Source organism: Anabrus simplex, chromosome 1, assembly GCF_040414725.1.
Source record: "Anabrus simplex isolate iqAnaSimp1 chromosome 1, ASM4041472v1, whole genome shotgun sequence".
Taxonomy (NCBI): domain Eukaryota; kingdom Metazoa; phylum Arthropoda; class Insecta; order Orthoptera; family Tettigoniidae; genus Anabrus; species Anabrus simplex.
In genome coordinates, this window is record NC_090265.1 from 1746020227 (window position 1) to 1746037544 (window position 17318).

Here is a 17318-nt window from a genome sequence, read left to right on the forward strand (position 1 = left end):
TAGATAATAAAATCACCTCTACAACTCCAAACATTCATCAATACACTACCATTTAATACCAACACATTACCTCATATACCACCTCTCAATCTCCCAAATTCAGTAATCAATGATCCAATTACATCAACTTACTAATACCAAACACAAATACAATAATACCACTTCCCAAATCTAAAATAATTCAGCAATAAATAAACCATCTACATACAAACTCCCGGATTCAGATACCACCTCTTACCCACAATTTCCATTTCAGATCCACCTCATATACCTTCCACAATACACCACCAAATAAAAATTTACAAAATCTAAGATTTACAAAATAACACCACTTCTCACCACATTTCAACCATAGTCCTCAATAACTGCAACCATTTTATACCACCACTTCTCCAACACCTCATTTCAGCAAAATGACACATAACTTAATCATAACACATAATCATATCTAGATACCAAGCCATCTTCACCTTAAAATACCAAACACTCATATACCATCTCTTCACCAGCACCACATTTCAACCTCCACCATCATAACTTACATACCACTTCTCCATCACCACATTTCAGCCTTCACAAATAAATACCATCATAACTTCCAACTCCACAAACACCACTTCCATCTCTTACTTCTTCGACAATCATGCCCTTAATTACTTACTTACTCACTTTATTATTGTTTATAACAACTACCATTCAATACATATAACACTCAAAATACCAAACACTCATATACCATCTCTTCACCAACACCACATTTCAACCTCCACCATCCAAAACTCTGCTCCCTCTCAACACTCACTTATTTAGCATTAAATAAACATCATACCAAACACAAAAGCTATTACAACTACCATCTTGCCGTGTTAGGAGACAAGTGCTCAATAACTTCCCGCACAGCCAGCACAGACCCATAATCTACCAAATAGGAATTCAGATCCCAGTTATACAATCTACACCCAGACCTCGCTGGAACTTTCAGAAAGCAGACTGGGTTGCTTATGCCAAGTCTACTGATGCCAACATCAGATGGATTAAACCTATCCCAGAGAACTACATGAGGTTTGTTAGCTTAATAAAATCAGCAGCAAAAACCTATATTCCTAGAGGATTCCGTAAAGACTATATACCGGGATGGAGTGAAGAGTCCAGCAGACTGAGTAAGGAATTCGAAGAAAATAGCAGTCACGAGAAAGCAACAGATTTACTACAATCACTTGATCTTGCTAGAAAAGAGAAGTGGGTGAAGACTGTAAAAGACATGAATTTCACCCATTCCAGCAGAAAAGCATGGTCACTTATTCGGAAATTAGATTCCACATCCATACCACCAAAGCAACATTCCCCAATCAAGGTAGAAGCAATAGCAAATCACCTCGTTTCCACCTCTAAAACAACAAGGAATAAACTGACCACGAAATGGGTTAAAACTGAGCTTAAACGGGCAAAACGAGAAACACAACCGAACGCAACCTATTCACAACCTTTCACATCACAAGAGGTCGATGAGGGATTAAAATCACTCCGAAATGGCAAAGCTGCAGGACTAGATGGAATCTACCCAGAACTACTAAAAAACTGTGGTCCAGCTACAAGAAGATGGCTTGCTGCATTCTTCAGCTCCATACTTCAGTCAGGAAGACTTCTCCCAATCTTCAAGAAGTCAAAAATTATTGCCCTTCTGAAACCAGGAAAGGATCCAACTCTCCCACAAAGCTATCGACCTATAGCTCTACTCTGCGTCACCTACAAGTTATTAGAAAGACTGATACTAAACCGAATAGCACCTGCCATTGAAGCATTCCTTCCAGTTGAACAAGCAGGATTTCGACCCAGCCGTGACTGCAGTGACCAAGTACTGTCCTTGACCACATATCTGGAGGTTGGTTTTGAGAAGAAATTGAAAAGCGTCTCTGTCTTCTTAGATCTTACAGCTGCATATGACACAGTCTGGAGGGAAGGTCTTATGCTTAAACTGATTAAAGCTGTTCCTTGCTTAAATATTATTACACTAATTGACAGAATGTTAAGCAACCGACTATTTCAAGTTCATTCAGAACACAACAGAAGCAAATTCCACAAAGTCAACAATGGTCTGCCTCAAGGGTCGGTTCTATCTCCTACTCTCTTCAACTTATACATCCACGACCTGCCTGAAACAGTGTCCCGAAAGTTCATATATGCGGACGATATTTGCCTTACAATTCAACGACCCAACTTCGCAGAAGCTGAAATAGTTCTTAACCAAGACCTTGAACTGTTGGATGACTACTTTCAAAGATGGTACCTTCATCCCAATCCACAGAAAACAGTGACATCTACATTCCATCTGAACAACGCAGAAGCAAACCATCATCCAAGGGTATTCTTCAAGGGCCATGAACTACAATATTGTGCCAATCCCAGTTATTTAGGAGTAACATTGGACAGGTCTCTTACGTACAAAAATCATCTGCAGAAAACCGCCAACAAACTAAAAAGTCATAATAACATTCTCCAACGATTGGCTGGAACTTCCTGGGGAGCGGATGGAAACACATTAAGGACAACATCTCTGGCCTTAGTCTATTCTGCAGCAGAATACTGCTCTGGTGTTTGGCTTAACAATGCTCACACACAGCTAGTAGATTCACAACTTCGTCAAACCATGCGAATCATAACTGGTACACTTCGTGCTACACCGACCCAATGGTTACCGGTTCTCAGCAATATACTACCTCCACATATCAGGAGACAGAAGGCCCTTTTTCAGCTATGGACCAGAATGCTAAAGAATGAAAGTCTACCTGTTCATGAGGATATCAGACAGAAATGCACACGCCTGAAGTCTCGCCAGCCTGCTTGGAAGACAGCCGTGAAGATAACATCTAGTGAATTCAACCCCACCTCTAAATGGTCAACAGAGTGGTCTTTATCCCCAGCTCGGGCAATAGTGGATATTAATAACCCATCCACAAAGCTGGCAGGCTTTGATCTGCCACATTGCACCTGGAGTAGACTAAACCGCATGAGATGTGGAGTAGGTAGAACAGCATCTACTTTACACACCTGGGGCTGGTCAGTTTCTCCATACTGTGATTGTGGGGAGTTTCGACAAACAATGAAACATGTAGTGCAGGAATGTCCACTCCGTGCTTTCACTGGCACCATGGAAGACCTCAACACAGCAACACCCGAAGCAGTGAAGTGGGTGGCGGGTTTGGACATTCACATTTAGTGACATGTACATCACTCGCACTCAGTGTGTATATATGAACTGTCAGAGTTGATAGGTGGATAGCGATGTAAATATATTGTGTTTTCTTCTTGTACTTTCAAACTTTGTAAATTGCTTTCTTTGACTGTATAGATATGATAATTTGTATTTACTTTGTACTCATCTTTCACTGGTTGTGTAAATAGTTTATGGGTTGTCATTATTCATCATACGTCAAATAAATAAATAACTACCATTCTATACCAACACCTCGCTTCATATACCACCTCTCAATCTCATACCACACACAAGTACTATTGCCTCCACATATTTACCAAATAACACCTCTACTCAACACTACATTCTTACATCTAACAATCTCTATCTTCACTACTCACTAAACTATTATTTTTTACTTCTAGTGACTACACCCCTCTCATTTCTACCTGCACCCCACATGTCAGTCAGATTTCTATACCTTCCTGCTTCTCTACCACCTCTCTTAGCTGCCAATTCATCACTATCTTCACTCTGTTGTGTACCTTTGCCTCCAACTTCAGTTCTCATCATCTCCGTAAATTTTCTGCCCTTGCCTCTTTCCCAACTCAGATTGAGACACCCCACGGTTGCCTCTGACGTCACCTTTTTACCCTGCCCTGCCCTTACTTCACTGCTTTTACTCCCCTGCCTTTCTTCTTCACTTCTTATGGTCACCTTTTCACTTGTCATCTCTTCCTGAACTTGGGTTTCTTCACTGTTTATGATCACATTTTCACTTGGCACCTCTCCCTGACCCTCTGCACACTGCACACTGTTACTGATATCTCGCCTCACTTCCCCACCTTTCATTGCACCACTCGCTTTTTCTTCGTCTTCTTTTATCCTCCTGTCTAAGTCAATTAATCTATTTACAGACCAGATTTTCTTTCAATTTCTGCCTGCTACCACTAGTTCTTGCCCTTTAATAGTCGCTCTCAACCCTTGATTTATTGCACGAATCTTGTGTTTTCTGAGTATTTTCTCGTTCCTAATCGCCTCCCATCCCACGTCTCTCTTGATCCATATTTTCTCTCTCTGCACATTACTCGCATTTCTTATCACAGCATCAGCCATCAACGTAGAAAACAGTTCTAGTTTGATAGGCCTGTTGCCCCTAATTTTTTCCACCCTCTGCACTTCGTCTATATCTACTTCACTAAAATTAAGTTTCAATTTCCCCTGTGTTAAGTCCACTACTTTATAAGTTGTAAGTACTTTGTCTTCTCTCAACTCCTCAGTCACACCATATATAAATAAGCACTTCTTTCTTCGAATTAAAGTATTGGCTTCCACTTCGACTTTCAGCTTAAAGTTCTCCTCTTCTAATCGTCCTATTTTTTCCCTTAATGTTACAACTTCTTCGGTGTTATGTCTCACTTGTGCTGTTATATCTTCCGTTTTTTCTCTTAACCATACCTCCATTTTTCCAAACTCCCTGGTTTGTTCTTTAATCATATTTTTAATTTGCTCAAAAGGGCCAACTTCTTCCACCACCTCTTTTACGGCTCTTTTGAATGCGTCCATATTTTCCCTTTCCTCATTTCTACTAGAGGTCGGGCCTGGGTTCAGCTCGACCCCCCCAATGCATAGCAAAATTATAATCACCGCCGCTGATAGCAATAATTCACCTTTTCTCTCCAAATCCATTTTACACCCTCCTAATTTCATTTCTTCTTTCTTCATTTTTCCCTGCCATCTTCCTACCGTCACCCTGTACTGCTCTACACTAATCATTGTCGGCACACTTCTCCACAACCTTCCTGCACTCGGCACTTTCACCCACACCTCCCACTCCCGGGACCCTCCACTCAATGCGACCTCACTCTCCGTGGCTTAGGCAAGACTGCAGTCTATTATAATTACCACTAATTGATCCTTCCTCCATTTTGTCATCGGTTGATGCTCCACAAGCTTACAGTGATATGCTACATTATCCATCACAATACACAGGGTCCTATATTTCTTAATCCTATGATTGTGTTTCCACCCACATCTGAGATTTCTCACTGTTCATAGCACCACTTCTCTTCAAATCTGTGGCAAATATCAATTTAGCACCTGTAGGAATTTTGAGTTTTAGCATGAAGTTATTTCATCTTTTCCCTAAAAATATGAAACCACCTTCTACAGGGATATTAACAGACAAAAATTGTTATTTTTGTTGAATGACTGAAAAAGATGTCTGATTTTAAGTGAAAGCAATTACAATGCAACAGTCACCTGATGATGAAGTTGATGAATTGCTACTTACACTACTCTATGCTAAAATTTATCATGCATTAGTATATCTAGTATATTGATAGTGGTTTAACATCAATATGGTATATCTAGACTAGAAGTCCATGATCACTTGTATTAATGATAATGTAACTGCTACGAATACATGCACTGATTCAGGTGGAGATTGTCAATACTGAATGAACCTAATAAATAGGCCTATAGTACAAGTAATTTGCTGATACCAATATCCAGTAATATTACATGAACATACACTGGAGAAGTTATAAATTGAAGTGCATCAGTAAAGTTAATCGTTGGCCTAAAGTGAATAACTACAGGTCTTTTCCATAACCAACAGACCCCTTAACAGTGGTGAAGTCAAATTCAAGAACCACTGATAGAACGCAGTGAAACAACAGATAGGGAATCTGCCACTGCCCTAAATGCAGATTGAAACTGTAAGTTAAAATGCCACTTCGTACATCAAGCCAGTCGATTTCAATCAATCAGTCAATCAATCAATCAATCAATCAATCATCTGCATTTAGGACAGTCGCCCAGGAGGCAGATATTACCTAGTAAACAGATTAGAAATCTGAAATGAAACCACGTTGTAATAATACACATGAGCAAATATATTACATACACATATGCCGTAAGTCAATAAGAATACACGAAGGCTGGGTCTGTAAACCGTACTGACGTCGAGACAAGACATGTTTAGGTTAGGTTACGTTCATAACGAAATATTTTCCATTTCAACTGATTCTCACTGTCAGAAACTTATCATAGAAACAAAATTAAAATCTAAATGAACACTTACCCCCAATTAATTGCGAAACACTTGTCATAAAGTCCATATCACTACGAGTGATAACTCGTTGTCTTCCTTTTTCAATACCTCGTAGCAATCTCTGAATTGATTTTTGTACAGGATGTAACGTTGCTTTCCTTTTCGGAGGAGTTCTTGCAGATTTTTCTTCCTTCTTAAACATTCCCATTCAAATTCTGTACATAATTTAAAGTTAAAAACTTCATGATCGTTCCGTATTGAATAGAGAAATAAGAATATGTACAATATTAGAAGGATCCACCTTTCAATACTCCGTTGTAAGTTGAACTAAAAAGAAGTCACAACTTGTTTATTGGGACCGGTTTCGACACATTACAAGTGTCATCATCAGCCAAATAGTAAAGTAGGGCAAGATATAAAGATCTTAAAACAACTAATACATTGAACACAGGCAAAAAATTAACATTGATTCATATCGTAGCAATTCAGTTAATGTCCAAAACACAATGATCGCAGTCAAGAGAGTAAACAGAACAACATTGTCTTGGCCGATATCTTCATTTTTCGAAATATAGGATCCCTTCCATTTTTCCTTTCCTCCCACTCTCTAACCCCCCAGGGGCTCTGAACTTCGGAGCGTGGGTTGGCGACCACGGGGCCCTTAGCTGAGTCCTGGCATTGCTTCCACTTACTTGTGCCAGGCTCCTCACTTTCATCTATCCTGTCCGACCTCCCTTGGTCAACTCTTGTTCTTTTCCGACCCCGACGCTATTAGGTTTGCGAGGGCTAGGGAGTCTTTCATTTTCACGCCCTTCGTGGCCCTTATCTTCCTTTTACCGATATCTTCATTTTTCGAAGTGTCGGACCTCTTCCTCTCTTTTTTCCTCGGTTTAGTGTTATATATAAGATATTTACCCATTTGTTCTTCCTCTAACAGCATTAATCACCACCACCACCACCACCACCACCACCACCACCCTATAGTAAACGTTCCCCAACCTTTTCTCTATTTATCATCTCCCATTCATCTATCAATTACTACGGCAAGTTGTTTCGAGTTGAACCTCACATTGCAATTTTCTTTTATTATTTCTTCCTATTTTTAATGTATTTTTATTTGACATTATTCTTTTTAATGTTTTAAATTATTTTCAAACTTATATATCTACTTTGAATTTGACGAAATTTAAATCCTACACTGTTTTCCTAAGACTTCAATTACGTCACCTTTTACTCTTCGGCCTGAGAAACAAATGCCTACAAGACCTGCCTAGCAACGACTCTACATAAGTGCATACTTGACCTGCTTGTGAACTTCAACTATATTTGTTTTCGGCGCAAGACAATGATGTTCTGTTTACTCTCTTGGCTGCGATCATTGTGTTTTGGACATTAACTGAATTGCTACGATATGAATCAATGTTAATTTTTTGCCTGTGTTCAATGTATTAGTTGTTTTAAGATCTTTATATCTTGCCCTACTTTACTATTTGGCTGGTGATGACACTTGTAATGTGTCAAAACCGGTCCCAATAAACAAGTTGTGACTTCTTTTTAGTTCAACTTACAACGGAGTATTGAAAGGTGGATCCTTCTAATATTGTACATCTTCTTATTTCTGTACATAAGTATGGGACGAAATGTAATTAATCCCACGTAATTAATAAAATGATGTGTTCATCGTTTCACACAAACTATGTTATTAAATGCATTATCCGAACATGCCACAATTCCACTTACCTGGTATTAGCCAAATAGATTTACAATCCCACAGAAAAAGAAAATGTGCTTTAAATATTCTCGCAAATGTATGACTAGTAATTTTAACAGTAATACAGTGGTAATACGTAATTCACGCTAGAACTGCGAGTGAACGTTGCCAACATGCCAGATTAACGGTAAATGTAAGACGTCGTATCGGCAAGTAGGGTCCCTAAACTGTATGGTTACCGACACTGAGAAAGACCCAACAGCAAGAAAAGTAACTATAAATCAGTACCTTAATATTACAGGGGAGAAAGGGTAAGGTTGCACCCTTAGAGTACGTCCTTACACAGAGACCACTATACTTGTAGATGGTAGGCTACTTGCATGTCAATTTTGACATTCTTTTTTACTCTACCAGATAGCAGAGAAATAGATCTCTGTTGGACGATCTATGGCTGAGTTATAATTAATTTTGTAGGGTAAACACCAAATGTGTCATCAGAGGTTTTTTCTTACATTCTGACACCATATGACATGGAGTATCAAATGGATTTTTTCCCTACCTTCAAAAATTCAATTACATCTGCTGGATTTGAAACTGTTCTTAGAATCCAGAGGCTAACCACAGACTATTAGATTGGTTGTCAATGATGTATAATGATGACCTTGATTGTATGTAATTTGAAAGATTCAGTCATTAAATATATGGATAAATTTTGTATCTTTATTCCTAGAAAGAAGAGAAGATTCGTTTGCTGAAGCAACGTCTGCAAGAACGTGATGCCATGAAAAGTGGAACTGCTGGAGCAACAGCACCGCAGCAGCAGGATACAGCTCCAAGTACAGGTCTGACTTTTACCAAAGAATCTCTGATTGTAGCTGATTTTCTCACTGGTGAAGGGACATCTGACTCGGCTATCGGGGGTGGCACTTCAGTGTACACTCGGAGTTCCCGGGCCAGCCAGTCAGACATAGAGTTCTCTGAGCCATATTTGTAGATTGGTAGTCAGATCTTGATGACTTTGTAGCTGTAATGTATTCTAGGTTATGCATGTCTCTCCTATAGTGAAGTCTGCAGCAAACATTCAAGCATTAAATACAAATAGCTTTGGAACACCCAAAATCTTGTCACAAACTGATGATTGCACGGCTTTTTGGCAGCTTCATATATGTACTGATGCATACACAGTTACCATCTCTACGTGAGACTGTTCTGTGAGGTTAACACTGGAGACGGTGACCTGTTATTAGACTTAGTTTCCTGTTTTATCATTTGCATTCTGAAATAGGTGTGAAATATTATTTCACAGTTCCAAGTGGAACTTTAGAAATTGCAGGTATTTACTCTAAACATGACCAAGTTATTAAATCCACAATATACATTTGGAACACAAATTCTCAGGCAGAAAAGCTAGAAGGAAGCAGTTTGTTATGTAAGGTCCTGGTTGATTGATTATTTATGTATCTGTTTATTCATGTATGTATTTATTTATTTATGTACCTATTTATTTTTTATCATATCATAATATAAAGGTTTATACAAGTTATGTACCTATTAGAAAAGATCCTGCAAGATCATAAGATCGGAGTATCGGTTACAAATCCAAATTGGAAATCCACTGGACGGCTTCATTGGTTGCGAGGTAAAAATATGTCAAAGTGGCCTGGAAAGCTTGAAGTGGGCACTCAGAGGCATTATGTTGAAATGTCTGTAACTGTCCAGCACAATTGCAGTTTGATGAAGTCTGCCATACCCATTTGGTAATTGTAGCACCACAGCTGCCTTGATCAGTCCTTATTCAATTGAGTATTCTCCACTGACATCTAGGAAGGTGGAACCCAGTAGGCTGAACACACAGGATTTGAACAGTATCATGGTGTAACAGAGAAGGTTCTTTCCATCGATGTTTCCAAATATGTCGAAATATATCATTAGTCTCTTGAAGTGTGAATTTGCCAACAACTTTCCATTCTTCCTCACAATGATTTGTGTGCAGGTTTTTACGTGCATTCTGGGATTTTCTGTCTTTCTTTCCAAACTAGCTTCTCTCTCCTTAGTTCTTCAGTAATGAAATTTCCTTCTCATTCTTGTGAAACCGAAGGATCATTCTATTGAGGAAAGATGTCTCATTTTAATACATTCTTAATCACAGTGTTAGGCCTACTTGATATGTTACTGCTTCTCAGTCTGTTACAATGGCATAGTTAATAAACATGGTCATCTATTGTGTTTAACCCATTAAAAAAAAAAAAAAAAAAAAAAAAAAAAAAAAAAAAAAAAAAAGACAAACTGCCTAAAGTGAGGGCCTATGTTGCATTTCTGTAGAAGCAGAAACAAAGTTTATCATGAATTATCACTCACTGTTGTACATATTGTCCCCCTTTGCCATAACTGTGAATGTGCATTTTGGTAGTTTTGAGTTATATACACTTTGAATGTTTGAGACCAACTTAAAATTCAACAAATTAAATCACATAAATTGTATTGCCTGTTATCTGTTCATATTATGGTCAGATATGTAAATATATAATATTTTCACCCCCCACCAAAACAGCTCCCTTCAGACTTATATCACATTGTTGTTTTGGCATAACAGAAACTTTAAATGATGTCCATTCATGTCAATAAGGAAATGGAAAATATTGCACAAAAATCACAACTCGATTACTTAGACACCCCTCATAATGTGACATCATAGTGATAAATTTCATATGAAATATACAGTAAAACAGCACAGAGAAATAAAAACAGGAATGTGATATAAAGCCATTTAGACTCTGTCAGAATCATAATTGTTGGGCTCGAGTTGTGTGTTACAAATAATTTGCTCACACTTCAAACTGTGATAATATATGTAAAAGTTCTTGTGGAACTATCTTTTTTGTCACACATCGTTAATAAGTCAATTGTTAATAAGTTTTGCTGCTGAGATTGGTAGTCTGTTGGATACATGCCCTGGGTTCTGACATCCAGTGATGGTCAACCCAAATTCTTTTCCTGATGACTTCTGGGAAAGGTCCCTCTGAATCAGCATTATAGAATACTGAGAAAATTTCTTGTTTCATAATGAAGCCAGCAGAACTAAAAGGAAATAATCATTTATTCTGAAACATACTTATATGTTTTATGTGCATTTTAGCTTGGGATACATCTTTACATAACACTGAAAGAAAATACAGCATATTCAGTTAGATCATGTTCCTAGTGTTAGGCAAGCTGCCTAAAGTGAGGGCCTATGTAGAATTTCTGTAGAAGTAGATACAAAGTACAGTAGAAATTCGGTATTAACATACAAAATTCTGGACGTAGTTGTTTTTGACTGAACTGAGAAGACATCATACTTTTTGTTTTTATGAACACGGGACATAGTCCTCTTTGACTGCACATTAATTTAATAAGGTCTAAAACATTTTGAAAAATTGTAATAAGCAGAACATTCAACTGCAATGTCATTTACTTAGATAATTTTATGAAACTTTTAAGACAGAAATATCTATTTTTATATATGGAAGCCCACATCATCTTCCAAACTGTCACATAATACTTCAACAGGAGGACACTTGCTGCAGGTGTATCCATTAACAATCTCTTGTACCATTCCAAATCTTTTTGCCTATACCAATTTTCACCAAAGAGTTTAAGGAGAAGTTTCCTCACATCTTCAATTTTCTCAGTTGAGAGTGGATGGGATGGCTGGATTTCCTGTAAGCAGAAACTTATACTTTTGTCTGAGCTCCAACCTCTCTTCAATACTGATTGAAATATGTCTAGTTCACTTTGAAATCTATAATGTTCACAGGCCTTTACCTTAACTTCATGTCCTCCACATTCATTTACTGTACACTGAATGAGAATTATTTTCATTTCACTGATCTTATCTAACTTCTTGAAACACATCCAACCTTCTTAACATCATACAGGGGGCCGATGACCTTCGATGTTAGGCCCCTTAAAACAACAAGCATCAATATCATACAGTTTCCAGTCTCTTCCTAGTAATGTAACATCCAAAAAAACCAAACCCCATGGCACTACAGCCTGTGAAGGGCCTTGGCTTACCAAGCAACCGCTGCTTAGCCCGAAGGCCTCCAGATTACGAGGTGTCGTGGTCAGCATGACGAATCCCCTTGGCCGTTATTCTTGGCTTTCTAGATCGGAGCTGCTATCTCACCGTCAGATAGCTCCTCAATTTTTAATCACATAGGCTGAGTGGACCTCTAACCAGCCCTCAGATCCAGGTAAAAATCCCTGACCTGGCCGGGAATTGAACCAGGGGCCCCTACACCACGGTGCCGGCTAATGTAACATCACCCACCATTTTAAACACATCATAGTATTCTTCTTTTGAAATAATTGTAGGTTTCTTCCTCAACTCTTTTTTCTGTCTGACCAAAAACAGTCTGCCAGCATATAGCTATGACCTCTCACTGGATAAGTAATTAAAATACCTTCAGTGCCTGTTGTTCTCAGCAGAAAGTAAGAGTATACAGAATGTGATTGTTTTTGTTCTGAGCCGCACACCCGTTACAAAATCGAATTTTTTCTTATTCTCCAAATCTAGTGAACTCAAGTGATGTAAAAGAGCACTGGATACCTCTGTAGCACCTTGACCAGCCTGGTCTTTGATCCATACATAAAATACTGGAGAGTGGTATAACCGAGCTCGATAGCTGCAGTCGCTTAAGTGCGCCCAGTATCCAGTAATCGGGAGGTAGTGGGTTCGAACCCCACTGTCGGTAGCCCTGAAGATGGTTTTCCGTGGTTTCCCATTTTCATACCAGGCAAATGCCGGGGCTGTACCTTAATTAAGGCCACGGCCGCTTCCCATTCCTAGGCCTTTCCCATCCCATCATCGCCATAAGACATATCTGTAGCAAATAGCCAAAAAATAAAAAAATAAATAAAAAAATAAAAAAACATATAAATTATACAAACTTATTTGTCTCTAATAGTATGCCTTTTGAATCCGTGTCTTGGGAAGAGGTTGTACTTGCTGTAAGTCAAAACAAATGTGATTGTATCTTCCGGTTGCTCTTCTCGAAGACTTTCATAAAATGCATGGGCATGTAATCTGTGCACTCTTTTCTATCGTGTAATTTGATTTTTCTGGATTTTGAGTGGTTTTGATAAGGAATGATAATTTGGCACAAAAGCTACAAACATCTGAAGCTGGTGTTCTGAAACCAAGGTTAAATTCTGGCACAAAAATACGGCAAAACATTGCAAAGCTGACTTTCAGCTCTGCAATCGCATCTTTCTTATAGATTCTATAGAGTTTACTTATATTAAGTGAGCAATCTAAGTACAGTATATCCTCTGCCGGGCTGAATGGCTCAGACGGTTGAGGCGCTGGCCTTCTGACCCGAACCTAGCCGGTTCGATCATGGCTCAGTCCGGTGATATTTGAAGGTGCTCAAATACGTCAGCCTCGTGTCGGTAGATTTACTGGCATGTAAAAGAACTCCTGCGGGACTAAATTCCGCCACCTCGGCTTCTCCGAAAACTGTAAAAAGTCGTTAGTGGGACATGAAACAAATAACATTATTATTAGTATATCCTCTTTGACTTTTGCCTATTGTAATGGCTTTCATGACCTTTGATATTCTTCAAAAATTGACAGACACTTTCCTTCTTCTATATAGATTTGCTAGACCTTCTGTCACCACCTTGCTTCTCAATGAAGTGTTCACCACATTTAATCTTATGTGCTATATTTCTTAGTCTTATTGGTTTTACCAAAGCACAGGCATAAAAAATTTCTTACAGACTTTCCCTGGCTTCCCTCGTTTTGTCGGTAAAACAAATTTGAGACTGTATGCATGTGGTTGTTATTTACTGTCTGTCGTGGCCATCTTCTGTTAACCGATCCAATGGTAAGTTTTGATGTAATAAAATTATATTAAGAAACTTTGTCAGGGCTTGATGCTAACTTATCCCTTACAAAAGAACGATGTGAAGGTCTGAACATTTTATACTGAAAGCATTTGTTTTCATGTCTACATGGAACAAATAGGTTATGTCCAACACTTTTCCCATACCTCTTTATTTTTTCTGCTCCTCTTGCTGAGCTTCACTTTCTAGTCCCTTCGTTGCATTCTCCAACTAAAACTGTTTCACAAAGAATCCATAATTTTTGAATAGTAAATAACCTCTGTTATTTGCTTTATGTTGCACCGACACAGGTAGGTCTTATTCTCACCATCAGAGCTGGCAGGGTAGGAGAGGTGGTGGTAAACAATTTATAATTACTGGGTTGCATGCCAAAAACCTGAATTCAATTCCAAACCTTTCCTTTCTGTTCATATGGAGTGAGGCCACATGCTACTGCTGATTGTGATTTGTCCATCAAATAGTGACATTAAGGTTCAAGAACAGTTAGGCGCAATAAATAAAAATATAGAAAAATGGGGATTGAAGATAAATGTGGAGAAAAGTAAAACAGTGGTGATAAGTAGAGGCGAGAAAGAAGGAAAAGGAATTAACAAAGTGGGAGATAAGAAATTGGAGTAGTAAAACACTTCAAATACTTGGGAAGTGTACTGTCTGAAGATGGAAGAATAGATTTGGAAATTAAGAGAAGAATACAACTGGGGAGTGCTTTCGATCAACAGGTGAGAGGACTAGTATTGAACAAGGATATACCAATGAAGGCTAAAAAAGTTATCTATAAAGCTTATTATGTTCCTATAATGACATATGCAGCAGAAACTTGGACAATGACTCAGAGGGAAGAGAACAGAGTACAAGCAGTTGAAATGAAATTCCTGAGAAGTATGGTACAAAAAATGATGAGAGACAGAGTAAGAAACGAAGATATACGGAAAGAACTGGGAGTACAGAAATTAAATGACAAACTGGAGCAAAACAGATTGAAATGGTTTGGACATGTCAAACGGATGAATGAAGTAAAACTACCAAGATGAGCACTGGAAGGACGGATGACAGGGAAGAGAGGGCGAGGAAGACCAAGAATGCGGTGGATGGACTTGGTGAAGAGTAGTAGCATTAGAAAATGAAACGGATTGGAACATCGTGTTGGAAGAAGAATGGTGGAACGACAGAGCAAAGTGGAGAGGAATCATATTTGCTCTCACCCGGTGTCAGCTGGAATTGGAGAAAATGATGATGATGATGATGATGATGATGATGATGATGATGATGATGATGATGATGATGATGAAGCCTTGAACAGATCACTTTGTGCTATTCAGCAGGTGTAGGCTATGTGCTAGCACCGGGTTTCACCCTCTCCCTTGATACTATTGTATATGGCGTCATTCATTTCATCTCATTAACTCCTCTGATGAGGCTGTCTCATGTCCTGAAAATATTGCAACAAATAATAGAGACCAGAATCAGAGATATTGTTGAACCAATTTTGGAAGAAGAGCAGTATGGTTTCAGACCAGGAAGGTCAACTACAGACCTTATATTTGTAATTAGGATGCTAATGGAAAAATACTGGGAGAAGTACAAGCCTTTATTTCTAATATTTTTGGACATTGAGAAAGCATATGACATAAAAGAACTTCAAGTGCGAGACAGCCTCATAGACAAAGTGAAAATGTTGTATAGTGGGAATAGAAGCTGTATTCAAGTAGGATGTGGTTTGTCGGACTGGTTTGAAACAAAGAGAGGAGTGCAGCAAGGCAGCTCATTGTCACCACTTCTATTTATTATTGTAATGGATCTAGTAATGAAATCTATTAAAAGGAAAGAACATGGAGATATCAAAGCCTTCACATTTGCTGATGATGTTGTGATCTGGAGTGACTCAGAAGAGGAATTAGGAGAGAGAGAATGCAAAGCTGGAATGAGGAGTTTAAGAAATATGGTTTAAACATCAGCAAGACCAAGACGGTGGTGATGAAAGTGTATGGGGAAGGAGCAGAACCAATAGTCATGTTACATGAAGCCCAACTGGACAGCGTTCAAGTTTTCAAATACTTGGGTAGCGTTATATCAAATGACAACCTAGCAAAACATGAGGTGAACAATCGAATCAATAAGGCAACACAATTTTACCACCAGGTAAGACACCTGCTGTGTGATGAGCAAATACCCATGAAAACAAAAATGACATTGTACAAGTCCTATTATACACCAATTCTTACATACAGTCTTGAAACCACAACACTGACCAATGGAAATAATTCCAAACTTCAGGCAGCTGAAATAAATTCCTATGCACTATGATCCAGAAAACCAGGAAAGATAAGATTGGGAATGAGAAAATTAGAGAAGAAATAGGAATAGATGCTTCTCTCCTCAATAAGATTCAGATATCAAGATTGAAGTGGTTTGGTCATATGAAGAGGATGCCAGTAAACAGAACTGCAAGGAAGGAATTACAGAAAAGTACAAGGAAGACAACCCGTGGGAAGGCCACGAAGGAAATGGATAGATTTAGTTAAGAACGATGTACTGCTGAGAGGTCATTCCATGTTACATCTGTCACATGCACAGCCACTGCTCACAAGGTCTGGTGCGCAGACAACACACCTGCGCATCAGTGCTCCGCTATCCCATGACATTTGCTCAGTCAGTGTACTTCGGTGTTGAGGATAAGGAAATAATTTGTGTCTATCGATTCAGTTGTAAAATCATGCTCATACTCGTTCTTTTCTGTAGTTGTAACTTGCTGTCGGTCTTGTTTCTTCTTTCTGCAGAATTTTCCAAGGTGTTCTAGTTTGTGACAATAATAACAAATTGACCTATTCTTTGAAGTGTTAGTAAACTTTTGCCATAATTGTCACTTCTAAAACTTCATCACCAATGTTGCATAGTAATCAAAGTAAATTTTCAATTCTGCATATGTGTTCGGCAATTCTGTCACTAGGGATCATGTGATATTCATGAAATTTACTCATAAATAATACTGTAGTTTGTTAGATTTGGATTTCCGTTCATTAATTCTATAAAATTTCACTGGTGATGATAATGTGAACGTCACCTTAGCATTGTTCTTGATCCGTAATTTTTATTTTCACACCGCTGTTCATTATTGTCTAGTGTCGCCTCAGTTTTGCTGATGATTTCAAACAAGTCATTAACAATGAAGATCGGTTTAATTTACAATTCCTATGTTCGGAAATTAATGACATTAAATTTTGTGACTCTTCTAAGATCGGTTTGATCTGTCATAATATTTACTCGTGCAGCTAGAAGTGACGTCCTTCTAATACTGCTGTATTTTTTACTCATTTTTTATTAATCAGGTTTCTGTTTTAGATTTATACTGGCCAATAAAACCTGTTGAATTTTATAGATAAAAACCTCACTCCATTTTAATATAGGAGCATTTGTATCAGAAATAAACACATCTTAGTTATACTTGAACAATTAATATTGCCAATTGTATT

The 17318-nt window shown here is 38.3% G+C and overlaps 1 protein-coding gene across 1 annotated transcript in view; it reads left to right on the forward strand.

Moving 5' to 3' along the window:
- The window catches only part of GABA-B-R1 (gamma-aminobutyric acid type B receptor subunit 1), a 297561-nt gene extending 288608 nt beyond the window's left edge, over positions 1 to 8953 (forward strand). Inside the window, exon 16 of the mRNA XM_068225678.1 lies at positions 8690 to 8953. Coding sequence (XP_068081779.1) covers positions 8690 to 8953 — 264 coding nt within the window. The remainder of the gene's footprint in view (positions 1 to 8689) is intronic.
- Positions 8954 to 17318: the final 8365 nt, after the last annotated feature.